The 19027-nt window shown below is 41.0% G+C and overlaps 1 protein-coding gene across 1 annotated transcript in view; it reads left to right on the forward strand.

The window, feature by feature from the left end:
* LOC106576724 (synapse differentiation-inducing gene protein 1) overlaps positions 1-14348 on the forward strand; it is a 51715-nt gene extending 37367 nt beyond the window's left edge. The window contains exon 4 of the mRNA XM_014154069.3: positions 12552-14348. Coding sequence (XP_014009544.1) covers positions 12552-12710 — 159 coding nt within the window. The 3' untranslated portion in view covers positions 12711-14348. The remainder of the gene's footprint in view (positions 1-12551) is intronic.
* Positions 14349-19027: the final 4679 nt, after the last annotated feature.

The following is a 19027-nucleotide window of genomic DNA, read 5'->3' on the forward strand; positions in this document are numbered from 1 at the left end:
TGGAGCAGCAGGTAAGTGACCGTTGAGGGTGTGAGAGGAAAATGTCCATAGGGGGGAGGTTGGAGCAGGTGGTACCCCTGTACAACACTGTGCAGGCCCTCTGGGACAGGCCACATTTATTCAGCCTCCTGAGGTTGGAGAGTCGCTGTCGTGCCTTCACTACGTTGTCTGTGTGGTTAGATCATTTCATCTTCTCTGAGATGTGTACGGCGGCACTGTTGATGGGGGCGTGTCCAGCCTGGTTCCTCCTGAAGTCCACAATCGGCTCCTTTGCTTTGCTGTTAATGTTGAGGGAGAGGTTGTTTACCTGGCATGTTTACTATCACCTGTAACACTCAACCATTTCTTCTGTCATTGGCTGATTTTGTGGATTCATTGGTGTCATGAAGGAGGATTGTATTGGCATTGTTATAACTACTCTCCTGAGCATGCTTTTTACCAGGTAGTTGTTATTCTTTAAATAAGGTGGTGGTGTATACAAATGGTGAGATGGAAAAACACAGGATTATATGTGCAACTTAATAATGACCTTTTTTTTTTGTCACAAGATATTATTACTGTAGATCTTATTTAAATCAAGCTCCGTCATATCACATGGGCAAAGCTGAATGGGTCCCGACACCCTAAAGAGAGGTCTCAATGTTACGATACCAAACTGCAACAATCTGTTTTTGCCACGCCGGTGTGTTTAATCTGATTCACTGCTTTTAGAACATGCCCCACACAAATTGGGTAAGCTTTTTACATAATATTTTGGCGCGATTGTGTGAGAGTGGGCCTTGTATGGAATAAGCTAGGAACAAAAATCCTCCTTGAGCGATGGTGGACCTATTCCACAAAGCAAAGGTTTTTACCATGTATAAAAATGTTTCACTCGTCGATACAGTGGCAAGAAAAAGTATGTGAACCCTTTGGAATTACCTGGATTTCTGCATAAATTGGTCATCAAATTTGATTTGATCTTCATCTAAGTCACAACAATAGACAAATATAGTGTGCTTAAACTAATAACACACAACTTATTGTATTTTTCTTGTCTATATTGAATACATCATTTAAACATTCACAGTGTAGGTCGGAAAAAGTATGTGAACCCCTAGGCTAATGATTTCTCCAAATGCTAATTGGAGTCAGGAGTCAACTAACCTGGAGTTCAATCAATGAAACGAGATTGGAGATGTTGGTTAGAGCTGCCTTGCCCTATAAAAAACACTCACAAAAATGTTCTTTGCTATTCACAAGAAGCATTGCCTGATGTGAACCATGCCTCGGACAAAAGAGATCTCAGAAGACCTAAGACTAAGAATTGTTGACTTACATAAAGCTGGAAAAGGTTACAAAAGTATCTCTAAAAGCCTTGATGTTCATCAGTCCATGCTAAGACAAATTGTCTATAAATGGAGAAAGTTCAGCACTGTTACTACTCTCCCTAGGAGTGGCCATCCTGCAAAGATGACTGCAAGGGCATAGCGCAGAATGCTCAATGAGGTTAAGAAGAATCCTAGAGTGTCAGCTAAAGACGTACAGAAATCTCTGGAACATGCTGTTGACGAGTCTACAATACTTAAAACACTAAACAAGAATGGTGTTCATGGGAGGACACCACGGAAGAAGCCACTGCTGTCCAAAAAAACCTATTTCTGCACGTCTGAAGTTTGCAAAAGTGCACGTGGATGTTCCACAGTGCTGCTGGCAAAATATTCTGTGGACAGATGAAACTACAGTTGTGTGGAAGGAACACACAACACTATGTGTGGAGAAAAAAAAGCACAGCACACCAACATCAAAACCTCATACCAACTGTAAAGTATGGTGGAGGGAGCAACATGGTTTGGGGCTGCTTTGCTTCCTCAGGGCCTGGACAGCTTGCTATCATTGACGGAAAAATGAATTCCCAGGTTTATCAAGACATTTTGCAGAAGAATGTTAGGCCATCTGTCCGCCAATTGAAGCTCAACAGAAGTTGGGTGATGCAACAGGACAACGACCCAAAACATAGAAGTAAATCAACAACCAAATGGCTTCAACAGAAGAAAATACGCCTTCTGGAGTAGCCCAGTCAGAGTCCTGACCTCAACCCGATTGAGATGCTGTGACATGACCTCGACAGCAGTTCACACCAGACATCCCAAGAATATTGCTGAACTGAAACAGTTTTGTAAAGAGGAATGGCCCAAAATTCCCCCTGATCGTTGTGCAGGTCTAAACTACAGAAAACGTTTGGTTGAGGTTATTGCTGCCAAAGAAGGGTCAACCAGTTATTAAATCCAAGGGTTCACATACTTTTTCCATCCTGCACTGTGAAGGTTTACGCGGTGTGTTCAATAAAGACATGAAAACATATAATCGTTTGTGTGTTATTAGTTTAAGCAGACTGTGTTTGTCTATTGTTGTGAACTAGATGACGTTCAGATCACATTTTATGGTATTTCCAAAGGGTTCACATACATACTTTTTCTTGCCACTGTATATCCACAATGATCTATACTTTCATGTAGTGTATACAGTACATTTATGTCCCTGTGGATGTTTGTGTAGTAGGAGCACTAAGTGTTTTGTTGAAATGTGAAAGGTTATTTTCAGGCAACAACCTCGGATCTCAAGGGTAGAAGATAATTGTCTAATGTGTTTGTAAAACACGTTTTTCATTCTGGAAATTGTGCTTTTCTCTTTCTCCTTACTGCATCTGAGGAACTGCGGTTGCTCCGTGGTTAATTCGTTTTGGTTTTGATTTGATTGTAATTAATTAAGCCAACTTAAATTGAACCAGTAATTGCAAAGAACTGTTTCTCGCCTGTGCAGAACAATAGGGTTGTTAATCATATTTACATACTTAGTATGCTCATTAACTGCTGGGGAGGGCTGGGTGGAAAATGGTAGTGTCTGTAAGACTCAACAACACCCTATGTGGCATCCTCTAGTTAAAACAGAGGATAGTTAGAATAATGAGACAGACTGGGAGCAATGTGGCATTTTGTTACGTTTGTCAGTCATCTGAAACAAACAGTCTGTGTTAATGAATGGCTCATGAGTTACTAATAAATCTTGATCTCAGTATGCTAGCCTCCTCTTATCCTTTAAACAATAACATCGAAGCCATTCTATAGAGATATCTCTCATACGCTGAGTGCACAAAACATTAGGAACACCTGCTCTTTCCATGACAGACTGACCAGGTGAATCCTTTTTGATATCACTTGCCACTTGTTAAATCCACTACAATCAGTGTCGATGAAGGGGAGGAGACAGGTTAAAGAAGGATTTTTAAGCCTTGAGACAATTGAGACGTGGATTGTGTTTACCATTCAGAGGCTGAATAGGCAAGACAAAAGATTTAAGGGTTCCCAAGTGGCGCAGCGGTCTAAGGCACTGCACCTCAGTGCAAGAGGCGTCACTACAGTCCCTGGTTCGAATCTAGGCTGTATCACATCCGGCTGTGGGAGTCACACAAGCCCGGCGCACAATTGGCCCAGCGTCGTCCGGGTTTAGCCGGGGTAGGCCGTCATTGTAAATTAGTATTTGTTCTTAACTGACTTGCCTAGTTAAATAAAGGTTAAATAAATAATAAGTACCTTTTTCAATGGGGTATGGTAGTAGGTGCCAGGCGCACCAGTTTGAGTGTGTCAAGAACTGCAACACTGCTGGGTTTTTCACACTCAACAGTTTCCTGTGTGTGTCAAGAATGGTCCACCACCCAAAGGACATCCAGCCAACTTGACACAACTGTGGGGAGCAGTGGAGTCAACAGTGGCCAGCATTCCTGTGGAATGCTTTTGACACCTTGTAGAGTCCATGCCCCAAGAAATTGAGGCTGTTTGAGGGCAAAATATTAGGAAGGTGTTCCTAATGTTTTGTACACATTCATCAACAGTCATTTTCATGCCCACCTGCATGTTTCATTGTCCTCATTTACAATTCTGCTGGCAGCCTAAACAACTGTGTCCTGCTGACCTTTCCAAGTATGCAGAAATGACTCATATTTTGTTTCGTACACTGTATGTAATGTGATAGACATAACACAGATCTATTATGGTTCATTGTCATGTTAGCAAAGGCCTATATTACCTTCACATAACTCTGTGAATGATTATACTGTGCATGTGTACTCACAACTTGGAGATAGTGAAGGTCATTGTTTGTGTCATGCCCGACTCCCCCTCCCCCCTGCGTAAATGTGTGTTACATCAAACACAGAGACTAGAGGAATAAAAAAAGCTTCAGATTTGAGTTCTTTACTTCAGTTTTCTGCGTTCGACAGCGTTCAACAACAACAAACATACGTCGTGCTCCGGTGACGTAGTGAAATCTTTGACTTCCACTATAACTGTTGTTTTTCGGTTTGGTTTATTTTTTGGTTTATTTTTTGGTTTATTGGTTTATTAGAATCCCCATTTAGCTTTTGCCGAAGCAGCAGCTATTCTTCCTGGGGACCACAAAAAAAAACGAAACATGACAAGTAACAAAACTCTGATACGGTGATAGACAAGGAAAGTCACACAGATGTAAAATACAACGATATACAAAAATAATGGTACAAATAATACAACTAAAACGTGTGTTTGTGTGTCCCCACAGTCCCAGCCGTTCCATAAAATGTTGTTTCATCTTTTTTTAAAGGTAATTTTGCTGTTTGCTTGAGTAATTGGAGATGGGAGTTCCATGCAATCATGGCTCTGTATGTTGGAGGCAGTGGGTGGGAGTTTGATCTCTTCAAATGAAATAATACCATCAAGCCCAGATTAACCATGGATCAGGGATCCCCACGCAGGGGATGATAATCAGCCTTTGGTCCTCATGGTAGCATTGTTTGGAGTTGGACAGAGACTGTGTGCGGATTTGTGTGTGTGTTAGGGGTGGGTTGTCCACCCAAACACAGTAAATGTAATCTATTATATACGTAAGAGAGTATATTTGACCTCAATGCGAAGCAGCAGCAAAAACTGAAATTAATTGTTTGAATTACCTTGATTACCTTGGTTTCCAAGAATTAAGCTTTTTGGTTGGAGAAATCATTATTCTTCCTTTTTTAAAGATGATGACCTTGTTTTGTACATATCCTTCTCTCTAATGAGTACTAGGTTTAAGTTTATATTACCAATTTTCAAGTAGGATGATTTTTAGTCGATCCGAAAATGAAGGGATTATTGCGTAATATATTATTAGTCTTCTTCTTCTCTCTTGTAAGTGCGTCTTTAGTATATTTGTCATTGAGGGGTGTAGGCAAGAGGGTGAAATCACATCTTCAATACAGTTCGGAGTACCATTAAGTTCTTCAGAGCTAGGGTTAGTCTTGTTGACATAGTAAGTCATTAGGTAATGTCCTCATTGATTCAAGCACATTTTCTCCACGGTGAGTCAAATGAAAAACAAGATAATAGCCTTCCATGAAAGCTTCTAACTGAGGCTGCAGCCAGGGCTGAATCCAAAAACCGAATTCTCTGTTCCTGAGGCCTAGACATACGCCAGTAATATAAATAGAACACAGAACTGCCTGTGCTCAAGGACTGAAATGTATGTCCTGACAGAAACCATTACATACATCTATTTGACTTGAGTTTACATTGCAGGGCCACAGGGGAAAGTGTTCAGAGGAACCTTATGTAGACTAAGGAGGCATCGGCACACACTGTGGACGTGTTTGCTTTATTAACAATGGCACTCCACAATCATGTGTCAGTGGAAAGATATTTGATCACATTGACTGAATTCGATTTTTATGTATTAAAGAATGACAGCTGTTTCTCTCCTCCAGACTACATTAAAACTGTTATTATATTGATCATTGTAATGGTAAACATTTGTCCTCTTGACAATATTATGTTTTGGCATGGCATGTGCATATTTAATCATTCTAGGCATCATGAGAACTGTATGAGAGAAAATGCATGTTCACTTAACCTATTAGGTTTATCTAGTTTATATGATAGAGAAGAATCCTGGTACTTTTGAACATAAAAAGCCTGGAATTTATGAACGATCCCACAACTTGGGTCACCAGTTACACAGATCCTAACACAGAGGTGGTGTTATCCATCCCTGTGATTCCACATGATTGGTTATGGTCTTTTCACACACTGGTAACACATTTGAATTGAACCATGTGTCAATTATTCCAACACCTCCGTTCTTTGGCACTGTTTGGTGTGAAAATGAAATTGTCATGACAGGACGGACCGGTTCCACCGAATGACATCTCCGCTGCCAGCCTGGTGTTCACAATTTTCAATTAGCCCCAACTCTGTAACCTTGAACAGCATAGGCTGTTACACAGGCAGCCCAATTCTGATCTTTTTACCAATTATTGACGAAAGAGCTGATATGATATGGTACCAATTAGTGAAAAAAAGATCCGAATTGGGCTGACTTGAAAAACACAGCCTTAAATCAAATCAAATTCTATTTGTCACATGCGCCGAATACATGCGCCTTACCATGAAATGCTTACTTACAAGCCCTTAGCCAACAATGCAATTCAAGAAATAGAGTTAAGAAAATATTTACTAAATAAAATAAAAAGTAACACAATAAAATAACAACACCGAGGCTATATACAGGGGGTACCGGTACCGAGTCAATGTGGTAGGGGTAAAGTGGTAGGGGTAAAGTGACTATGCAGTGAGTTGCAGCAGTGTAAAAACAAAAAGGGGGGGTTGTCAATGTAAATAGTCAGGGTGGCCTTTGATTAATTGTTCAGCAGTCTTATGGCTTCGGGGTAGAATCTGTTACCTCTTAAGGATTAGCCCCTTTTTTTCAATTTTCCACAAAAATGACATACCCAAATCTAAATGCATGTAGCTCAGGCCCTGAAGCAAGGATATGCATATTCTTGATACCATTTGAAAGGAAACACTTTGAAGTTTGTGGAAATGTGAAAGGAATGTAGTAGAATATAACACAATAGATCTGGTGAAATATGATACAAAGAAAAAACCAAGTGTACAAAAAAAAATACAAAAGTACAATCTTTGAAATGCAAGAGGAAGGCCATAATGTATTATTCCAGCCCAGGTGCAATTTAGATTTTGACCACTAGATGGCACCGGTGTATGTGCAAAGTTTTAGACTTATCCAATGAACAATTACATTTCTGTTAATTTTGTATCAAGACTGCCCAAATGTGCCTAATTTGTTTATTAATAACTTTTCATGTTCAAAATTGTGCGCACTCAAACAATAGCATGGTATTATTTCACTGTAATAGCTACTGTAAATTGGACAGTGCGGTTGGATTAACAAGAATTTAAGCTTTCTGCCCATATCCGATATGTCTATGTCCTGGGAAATGTTCTTGTTACTTACAATCTCATGCTAATCGCATTAGCTTACGTTAGCTCAACCGTCCCGTGGAAGGGATACCGATCCCAAAGAAGTTTTTTAAGGAGCCTTTTGGCGCTCCGGTACTGCTTGCCTTGTGGTAGCATAGAGAACCATCTATGACTTGAGTGAGTGGAGTCTTTGACAGTTTTTTGGGGCCTTCCTCTGACACCGCCTAGTTTATAGGTCCTGGATGGCAGGAAGCTTGGCCCCAGTGATGTACTGGGTTGTACGCACTACCCTCTGTAGCGCCTTACGGTCGGATGCTGAGAAGTTGCCATACCAGGCAGTGATGCAACCGGTCAGGATGCTCTTGATGTTGCAGCTTTAGAACTTTTTGAGGATCTGGGGACCCATGCCAAATCTTTTCAGTCTCCTGAGGAGGAAAAGGTGTTGTCTTGCCCTCTTCACGACTCTCTTGGTGTGTTTGGACCATGTTAGTTTGTTTGTGATGTGGACACCAAGGAACTTGAAATTCTCGACCCGCTCCACTACAGCCTCGTCGATGTGAATGGGGGTTGTTTGGCCCTTTTTTTCCCCTGTAGTCCACGATCAGCTCCTTTGTCTTGCTCACATTGAGAGAGAGATTGTTGTCCTGGCACCACACTGCCAGGTCTCTGACCTCCTCCCTATAGGCTGTCTCATCATTGTCGGTGATCAAGCCTACCACTGTTGTGTCGTCAGCGAACTTAATGATGGTGCTGGAGTCGTGGTTGGCCACGCAGTCGTGGGTAAACAAGGAATACAAGAAGGGCCTAAGCACGCACCCCTGAGGGCCCCCCATTTTGAGGATCAGCGTGGCAGATGTGTTGTTGCCTATCGTTACCACCTGGGGCGGCCCGTCAGCAAGTCCAGGATGCAGTTGCAGAGGGAGGTGTTTAGTCCCAGGGTCCTTAACTTAGGGATGAGCTTTGTGGGCACTATGGTAAATGAACGCTGAGCTGTAGTCAATTAACCACATTCATTCATTCATTCATTCATTTTGTCCAGGTGGAGAAGGACAGTGTGGAGTGCGATTTGAAATTGCGTCATCAGTGCAGCTCGTGGCTGGGTTTCCCTTTGTAGTCCGTAATAGTTTGCAAGCGCTTCCACATCCGATGAGCATCAGAGCCGATGTGGTAGGATTCAATCTTTGTCCTGTATTGACGCTTGGCCTGTTTTGATGGTTCGTCTGAGGGGCATAGCGGGATTTCTTATAAGCGTCCAGATTAGTGTCCCGCTCTTTGAAAGCGGCAGCTCTAGCCTTTAGCTCAGTGCGGATGTTGCCTGTAATCCATGGCTTCTGGTTGGGATATGTACGTACGGTCACTGGTACTTCCAGCTTTAGTTTTTGCTTGTAAGCAGGAATAAGGAGGATTGAATTATGGCCAGATTTGCCAAATGGAGGGCGAGGGAGAGCTTTATATGTGTCTCTGTGTTTGGAGTAAAGGTGGTCTAGAGTTTTTTTCTCTCTGGTTGCACATGTGACATGCTGGTAGAAATGAGGTAAAATGGATTTACGTTTGCCTGCATTAAAGTCCCCGGCCACTAGGAGCCCCGCTTCTGGATGAGCATTTTCTTCTTTACTTATGGCCTTATACAGATCATTGAGTGCGGTCTTAGTGCCAGCATTGGTTAGTGCTGGTAAATAGATGGCCACACAAAATATATCGATGAAAACTCTCTTGGTAGATAGTGTGGTCTACAGCTTATCATGAGGTACTCTACCTCAGGCTAGCAATACCATGAGACTTCCTTAATATTAGACATTGTGCACCAGCTGTTATTGACAAATGGACACATACCACCACCCCTCATCTTACCATACATAGCTGTTCTATCCTGCCGATGCACGGAAAACCCCAGCCAACTGTATATTATCTGTGTATTCATTCAAAAGTAATCATCCCTCTTGGCGTTTTTCCTATTTAGTTGCATTACAATCTGTAATTTAAAATAGATTTTTATTTGGATTTCATGTAATGGACATACACAAAATAGTCCAAATTGGTGAAGTGAAATGTTTCAAAAAATAAAAAAATATGGAAAAGTGGTGTGTGCATATGTATTCACCCCCTTTGCTATGAAGCCCTTAAATAAGATCTGGTGCAACCAATTACTTTCAGAAGTCACATCATTTGTTAAATAAAGTCCACCTGTGTGTCACATGATCTCAGTATACATACACCTGTTCTGAAAGGCCCCAGAGTCTGCAACACCACTAAGCAAGGGGCACCACAAAGCAAGCGACACCATGAAGACCAAGGAGCTCTCCAAACAGGTCAGGGATACATTTGTGAAGAAGTACAGATCAGGCTTGGGTTATAAAAAAATATCTGAAACTTTGAACATCCCACAAAGCACCATTAAATCCATTATTAAAAAATTGAAAGTATATGGCACCACAACAAACCTGCCAAGAGATGGCCGCCCACCAAAAATCACGGACATGGCAAGGATGGCATTAATCAGAGAGGCATCAAAGTGACCAAAGATAACCCTGAAGGAGCTGCATAGCTCCACAGCGGAGATTGGAGTATCTGTTCAAAGGACCACTTTAAGCCGTATACTCCACAGAACTGGGCTTTGAAGAGTGGCCAGAAAAAAAGCCATTTGCGTAAAGAAAGAAATAAGCAAACACGTTTGGTGTTTGCCAAAAGGCATGTGGGAGACTCCCCAAACATATGGAAGAAGGTACACTGGTCAGATGAGACTAAAATTGAGCTTTTTGTCCATCAAGGAAAACTCTGTCTGGCGCAAACCCAACACCTCTTATCACCCCGAGAACAGCATCCCCACTGTGAAGCATGGTGGTGACAGCATCATGCTGTGGGGATGTTTTTCATCGGCAGGGTCTGGGAAACTGGTCAGAATTGAAGGAATGATGGATGGCGCTAAATACAGGGAAATTCTTGAGGGAAACCTGTTTGTCTTCCAGAGATTTGAGACTGGGACGGAGGTTCACCTTCCAGCAGGACAATGACCCTAAGCTTACTGCTAAAGCAACATGTGAGTGGTTTAAGGGGAAACGTTTAAATGTCTTGAAATGGTTTAGTCAAAGCCCAGACCTCAATCCAATTGAGAATCTGTGGTATGACTTAAAGATTGCTGTACACCAGCAGAACCCATCCAACTTGAAGGAGCTGGAGCAGTTTTGCCTTGAAGAATGGGCAAAAATCCCAGTGGCTAATTGTGCCAAGCTTATAGAGACATACCCCAAGAGACTTGCAGCTGTAATTGCTGCAAAAGGTGGCTCTACAAAGTATTGACTTTGGGGGGGCTGAGTAATTATGCACACTCAAGTTTTCTTTTTTTTTCTTATTTCTTGTTTGTTTCACAATTAAAAAAAATTGCATCTTCAAAGTGGTAGGCATGTTGTGTAAATCAAATGATACAAACCACCCAAAAATCTATTTTAATTCCAGGGTGTAAGGCAACAAAATTGGAAAAATGCCAAGGGGGATGAATATTTTCGCAAGCCACTGTACTCGTGATACATAAGATATTACAGTTGTTAATGTCCCGTTGGTAGGATAGTCTCGAACGGTGCTCATCCATTTTATTCTCCAGTGATTACACGTTGGCCAATAGAACGGATGGTAGAGGCAGGTTACCCACTCGCTGCCGAATTTTCACAAGGCACCCCGATCTCCGCCCCCTGTTTCTCCACCTTTTCTTCACGTGAATGATGGGGATTTGGGCCTGGTCCCCGGAGAAACAGGATATCCTTCGCGTCGGACTCATTAAAGAAAATAATCTTTGCCCAGTTTGAGGTGAGTAATCACTGTTCTGATATCCAGAATCTCTTTTCGGTCATAAGAGACGGTAGCAGCAACATTACGTACAAAATAAGTTACAAACAATGCGAGGAAACACAGGAGCCCGTAAAATGGCAGCCATCCCCTCCAGCGCCATTCTTGATCATACGGTTACAACTCTATTATGTGTGGCCTGCAGGAGTACTGCATGGCTGTGAGGCATAACCTTCACAATTGCAATTTGCGTATTAAGTAATCATAGGTTCCTCTAAATGAAAACACATTCGTAGCTACCTTGAGAAGAACGTGAGCTAAGACTGGCAGACGAAGAGTACCTCTTGTATGCTGTAAGTACTATGGTTTAATTGACTACCACAGCACCGCTCTAGTCATTCCTTGTTACGACTACCCTTTCCTTACTCTCCCTCTTTCTTTGTCCTCTCTATCGCTGACGTACTGTGTCTGAGTGATGGTGTAAAGTTGACGTCTCAGCAGGGCTCCCGTGGGACTCTGGGGTCGGCTACATGCATTAATATTTCAGCTACCCTGTCACTGGCCACATTCACACAGGAAAAAAAAACATGGCATCAAATTCCAGTCATTTTAAAAGAAAAAAATCATAATGGAGCTTTCAATAGCCCGCAGGACTCCATCTCCTCTGACGCCCTTCCTCCCTCTGCATCAGTTATTTCGCTGTTACATTGTGTTCACTCTACATTCAAATGTGAAATAGTTTTTTGCGCCAGGGAGCCCTCACATGAGTCCATGTTATGCTCCTGTCTGAACATAGAAAATAACAAGATAAAAACATCACAATCCCTTAATCTCCTGTCTTCACCCTCCATTTACCCAAAGAACAGTTTTTTTTCAACCTTGGGTCAAGCACCAGTAGGGTTATCAACTTTCAGCCGCTACCCACCTCGTGATGAGCTTTGTCTGGAATCTTTAAATGAGGATTGGGTTCATTAATAAATGTTTTGGAATTCAATCTTGCACAATTAACAATGTTAGAGGCGGCCTTTTGATTGCTACCCATAATGCTGAAGATAAAATAACTGCTTGCTAACAAACCAAGAATGGTCCTCAGCAAGGTAATAGGGGAGGTCAGGGGCAGTATGCAGATGACATAATAAGGAATACTTCTAGGGTATTGAGCTATATTAATCAGAATATCCCTCTTTAGTCTTGATAATGTCTCGTGGACTTCAGAAGGATACAGGCCCAGTTGGAGAGTTGAGTCACAAAGGATTTCATTACTTATCCGCTGTGGGTTGCCATGTTTTGCTGAGCGCCTCCACAACATTTCACTGGAAAGGGCCAATTTACTGTTTAATTTCCTCCTATGAATTGGGTAATTTTGTCTCTCTCTCCCCTTTGCCCTCGGTCTTAATTTCTTTCTTTCTTTCTCTTTTTTTCTTTTTTCTTTCTTTCTTTCTTTCTTTCTTTCTTTCTTTTTTTCTTTTTTCTTTCTTTCTTTCTTTCTTTCTTTCTTTCTTTCAGACGAACAAGGCGGTGTCTAAGGGGGACTTACACTTGGCCAGCTCCAGCTCCAGACGTGCCCTCTTCCTGGCTGTGCTGTCAATCACCATCGGCACAGGCATATATGTGGGCGTGGCTGTAGCGCTCATCGCATACCTCTCCAAGAACCACCACTTGTAGCCTTGCCCTGCCCCCACTGCACTGTACTGACTGCGCTGGGGGTATGGTTGACTTGGGGGCAATTGAACAATGGAATATGGGCATGATAACTATGGGACTATCAGGATGGACAGAACCTGGCCATATGGTTGACACAATTTGTGAGCTCTAACATGAGGTTCATGATATGGATAATGGTATTGTAACGGTCAAGTTATTCTCTCATTTTGACCAAGAAAAACCGGAGACTGTTAGTCGTTCCATACACGACTGATTTTCTTTTTTAAATGTTTAAAATTGGTTTGAGTTTTACCAAGGCAAAACACAGCCTGTGAGAGGTCAAACCAACATGCATTAAATATTACCTGTACCAAGAGCATATTGTACGTTTACGGGGCATGTTCAATGCTCAGTTAACGGTGAGTTGTAAATGTCCAGCTACATTTACCACACTATCAGTCACATTTGGCTGCTAAAGATGTCACTCATCCATACATTCAACCTGTATACATGTATTCTATGTCACATTGAATTGGTCCGTGGATGTCACATAGTGCAGCTCAACTGGATCGTTTCTCGGTTGAATACTACAAGTCCTATAAAGTAATGTGATGGTTTATATACAGTGCCTACAGAAAGTATTCACACCGCTTGATTACAGCCTGAATTTAAAATGGATTAAATTGAGGTTTTTATTATCACTGGACTACACAAAATAACCCATAATGTCAAAGTGGAATTATGTTTTTAGAAATGTTAACAAATTCATAAAAAAATTTAAAGCTGAAATGTCTTCAGTCAATAAGCATTCTACCCCTTTTGTTATGGCAAGCCTAAATAAGTTAAGGAGTAAAAATGTGCTCGAAAAATAATTGTCATGGACTCTGTGTGCAATAATAGTGTTTAGCATGATTTTTGAATGACTACCTCATCTCAGTACCCCACACTTCAAATTATCTGTCGGGGGGGCTGCTGCAGACATTGAATATCCCTTTGAGCATGATGAAGTTATTAATTACACTCTGGATGGTGTATCAATACGCCCAGTCACTACAAAGATACAGGCCTCCTTCCCCACGCTTGTGGGGTATTGTGTGTAAATGGGTGAGAAAGAAAATCTATTGAATCCATTTTGATTCCAGGCTGTGTAACAACAAAATGTGGAATACTTTCTGAAGGCACTGTACATTAAAGTGCCACTGCACTCCAATACAGTATCTTGGTGGCCCTATTATCTCGAGGGAGAACTGATGTCTCCTCGCAGCACAATGTTTTTTTAACACATGCTTCACACCTGAAATGTGGAGCTTTTGTTGTAACCCTACGTCGACATGCTTTTGTGTTCCGTCAGGGATAGAAAGTGCACAGGCTGCAGCTCTCCAACAGAACCAGCATACACAGAGATACAGTACCTCAATGTTGATGGGCACAAATAAGGGGGGGAAGCAGGCGAGTCCTTGGAGGCAGAAGCCATGCTGTAAATACCTCTATGCTTTTTGTTTATAAACATACTGGAATAGATGTTATCATTTTTTTGCAATATTTGTTTTCCCCTGCTGTATACTGCTACTATGTCAACTGTCAATGTTTTGGAGACTCATTGGAGAGTCAGTGTTTGACATAAAAGTGCTTGCAAATTAAATGTAGTGTTATATCTGACATGCCTGTGGTTTCACAATCTGACTTTGGTTGGTTCAGCTGCAACTTTCTTACAATAATTTTATTTTTTCTTCATGCACAATAGCTTTGCTTATTACAACATATACAGTATTAGCACATGAACTAATCTGGTCAAAATGTTTTACAGGTTAGGCTATTTTGTTGCATATGCTGTACATTATAAAATATGTTTAAAAAAATAATTATATGAACGTAAAGGCTTCTAAAAAAAGTAATATTACTTGAACACACAAAAAAAATGATTGAGTGTTTATTGAAGTCAGCACAGACCTAAATTATGGACACTGCTCAAGCATCAGGTTTCCCCACTCACTCCCCTAATTCCCTATCCTCACATCCACTGCACATACTAGTACAACTCTATTACATTCAGCCTTTCCCCAAGAATGACTAATGACCTGCACGCACTGCATATTTCATGGCAGCAGAAACCTCTCGCTGCCTGTCAAATATTAGCTTGCCAAGCGCCCAGACGATTCATCCATTTTACATGACGTTGAGGGCGCCGTAGTAGTTAGCGCGGCTCTAAGTGCATGCCAAGACTTCCATGTCAGAGAGGTGGGTTGGGAGAGATTTAGTTGTATCATATCTATATGTGACATGAGAGAGACTCAGTGATAAAGGCCTATTGTACTGTATGTAGGATTTTAAGTGCTGAATGCCTTTCATGTCTTTTCTATGAATCCTCAGTGGGTCTGATCCAGGTGCTTTACACTGTGTGTCCTGGGCTAACCACTGGGAGAATAGACACACCTGCTCAGTGAATCCCGGGGACCAGGCTGATTCAGGGGCTGGAAACCCAGCAGAGGCAATAACAACAGCTAGGCTGTAAATGCAAGGATTTTGATGGTAAAGAAGATATCTACCACCTAACGTTTATGGCTATAGACAGGGTTGGGGAGTAACTGATTACATGTAATCTGATTACAAAAAAAAAACATTTACATTAGCAGCACATTTTTTACAAATCAGATTACAGATACTTTTGAAAAACTACAATAAACATAAATATAAACACATGTAAAGTCCCATGTTTCATGAGCTGAAATAAAAGAACCCAGAAGCACAAAAAGCTTATTTCTCTCAAATTTTATGCACACATTTGTTTACATCCCTGTTAGTGAGCGTTTCTCCTTTGCCAAGATAATCCATCCACCTGACAAGTGTGGCATATCAAGAAGCTGATTAAACAGCATGATCATTACACAAGTGCATCTTGTGATGGGGACAATAAAAGGCCACTCTAAAATGTGCAGTTTTGTCACAACACAATGCCACAGATTTCTCAAGTTTTGAGGGAGCGTGCAATTGGCTGTTCATTTCTCTACCATAAGCCGCCTCCAGCGTTGTTTTAGAGAATTTGGCAGTACGTCGTGTGGGCGAGCCGTTTTCTGATGTCAATGTTGTGAACAGAGTGCCCAGTGGTGGCGGTGGGGTTATGGTACGGGCAGGCATAAATTACGAACAATTAACACAATTGCATTTTATTGATGGCTATTTGAATGCACTGTGACGAGATCCGTGCGATACCTTGACAAGATCCTGAGGCCCATTGTCGTGCCATTCATCTGCCACCATCACCTCATGTTTCAGCATGATAATGCACAGCCCCATGTGGGCAAGGATCTATCTGTACACAATTCCTGGAAATTGAAAATGTCCCAGTTATTCCATGGCCTGCATACTCACCAGACATATCAAACGTCACACGTCAGCATTTTTGGGATGCTCTGGATCGACGTGTACAACAGTGTTCCAGTTCCCGACAATATCCAGCAACTCCGCACAGCCATTGAAGAGGAGTGGGACAACATTTCACAGGCCACATTCAACATTCTGATCAACTCTATGCGAAGGAGATGTCGGGCTGCATGAGGCAAATGGTGGTCTCATCAGATACTGACGGTTTTCTGATCCACACCTCTACCTTTTTTAAAAAGGTATCTGTGACCAACAGACGCATATCTTTATTCCTAGTCATGTGAAATCCATAGATTAGGGTCTAATTACTTTATTTCAATTGACTGATTTCCTTACATGAACCGTATCTCAATAAAATCTTTGAATTTGTTGCATGTTGAATTTATATTTTTGTTCAGTGTAGATGATTACTTCTTGGATTACTTTTAAATTCAGAAAGGATGTTTGCGGGGAAAAAACACATTGACACCTCTCTGTTTTTGCAATGATATTAAATTCAGCATTGAAAAAAGGCACAAGTTTAAGTTTGTTGCACCTAAGCAAGTCTGACCATAAGTCAGAGACCACTATGATGACACACCAAAAGAGTTTGAGGATAATTTTGTCTTCTTCTAATGCCTCCTAAGGGGAAAGTAATTCCAAAGTAACTGAAAGTAATCCGATTACGTTACTGAGTTTGGGTAATTCAAAAGTTACATTACTGATTACCATTTTGGATAGTTAACTAGTAACCAATGGATTACATTTAGAAATGAACATACCCAACCCTGTCTATAGACTGAAATGGTTAAGATACCCTTTTTCAAAAGGCATAGGGAAATTGGATTGCAACAATAGCCATGGAAATAAATAGCCTATTCCAATATCTTCATTGTCCAGACCTCCAACATGTGTTACAATACAATAAAGAAGCAGAGACAGTCTTTTGCATTTGGCCGTTATAAATGTATTGACAGCATGAATTGAAAGCACTGGAACAATGAATTAGAGCTCTTGTTGTCAAGCAGAAGACATCTTATCACCAGAAACCTCAAACTAGCAACTCCCAGGCAAAGAGCTGCCATTAGCGACAAAGCAAACATAGCCTACTGTAAACAGCTGTGTGCTAGGAGCAGGCCAGTGAGCCCACAGCTCTATCTAATAAGGATTTGGAGAGCGGGGACTGAGGGAGTGGGGGAAGATGGGTTATTAGCTTAATGCACGGTGGCTTCCACCATGTTTATGTTAACTGGCAGGACATCTGATCTGAAAAGCAGGGATGATGATAGTGCAGTCTATTCATATGCATTGCTGTTGTCAGTATCCTCCAAAACAAGTTATGGTTGTGTAAGACTGCACTTTAAGGCAGCATCAAGTTCCCCAAATTGTAATGCTGTCATTTGTAGCCAAGTATCACATCATTGTCGTTTAGCTTATCAGTTGGCAGGGTAAGATCTAAAAGGTGATACATTGTAATTCAAATGTCGATTAGCACAACACACCCTTTTGACACTTGACTCTCAATGTCAATCAGTGAGTCAAATAGAGCGTGTTCGGCTCCAGAGTTTTGATAGGTCAGGCAAATGACATAGTACAAGCAAAAATCATTGCTGGTCTCAACCAGCAACACAAAGTGAATGAAATGGGAAGGTGCTACCATTCATCACAGGGTGTGGTTCTTGTGCAGTGGCATAGAGCAGTTAGAGCAGTAAAGCAGTAAATATTAGTTAGAGCATAGAGCAGTAAATATTATTTAGAGCATAGAGCAGTAAATATTAGTTAGAGCATAGAGCAGTAAATATTAGTTAGAGCATAGAGCAGTAAATATTAGTTAGAGCAGTAAAGCAGTAAATATTAATTAGAGCATAGAGCAGTAAAAATTAGTTAGAGCAGTAAAGCAGTAAATATTAGTTAGAGCATAGAGTAGTAAATATTAGTTAGAGCAGTAAATATTAATTAGAGCATAGAGCAGTACATATTAGTTAGAGCATAGAGCAGTAAATATTAGTTAGAGCAGTAAAGCAGTAAATATTAGTTAGAGCATAGAGCAGTAAATATTAGTTAGAGCATAGAGCAGTAAAGCAGTAAATATTAGTTAGAGCATAGAGCAGTAAATATTAGTTAGAGCATAGAGCAGTAAAGCAGTAAATATTAGTTAAAGCATTGAGCAGTAAATATTAGTTAGAGTATAGAGCAGTAAATGTTAGTAAGCATAGAGCAGTAAATATTAGTGAGAGCATAGAGCCGTAAATATTAGTGAGAGCATAGAGCCGTAAATATTAGTTAGAGCAGTAAATATTTGTTAGAGCATAGAGCAGTAAATATTATTTAAAGTCACAGAGGCTATTGCAAAAAAACTACATAAGATAATTTTTCAGTTAATATAAATTATTGACAGTTTTTAGAATGTTTTTTGGAAGAGTTTGAAATTGGGATCTTTTACTACAGACAAAGGCATTTCCAGGCATAGAGCCGGCATGGAAATGAATAATATTGAAAGCTCGTGGGCCCCCCCGCTCAGCGAGGGCTGGGGTGGGTGGGGAGGGGTGCTACGTCAGTGTTCTTGTGGCGAGGAGGAATCTAGTGGATGAATCGCAGCAGCTGTTTTCCCTCCAAGGCCCATTAATCGGAAATTAACAGTGGTTGAGTTTTCTTCCACAGAAACACTGGGCCTGGCTGAACTGGGCTATGTTGAGGAGGAGACACAGAGGGACAGACAAGCTTACGGAGATTTTGCAGCAGTGAGACATTTACACCTGTTATGTTCAAGCGGGAATAAGGCAGGAAAGGATGATAAAGGGAATATATTTTTTTATGTATTATACATTATGATATTTGGTCATTCAAAATGTATGCAAACAAGAAAACCAATTGCTGTGGGTAACTGAAAACCTATAGCGTTTATATCGTTATACACTGCCCTTAATAATGTACATTACTGGAGGTATGAAATCTTCTTTAATGATCTTTTCTATTGA

The sequence above is a fragment of the Salmo salar genome, chromosome 18 (genome assembly GCF_965601325.2).
Source record: "Salmo salar chromosome 18, fSalSal1, whole genome shotgun sequence".
In the NCBI taxonomy this organism is placed as follows: domain Eukaryota; kingdom Metazoa; phylum Chordata; class Actinopteri; order Salmoniformes; family Salmonidae; genus Salmo; species Salmo salar.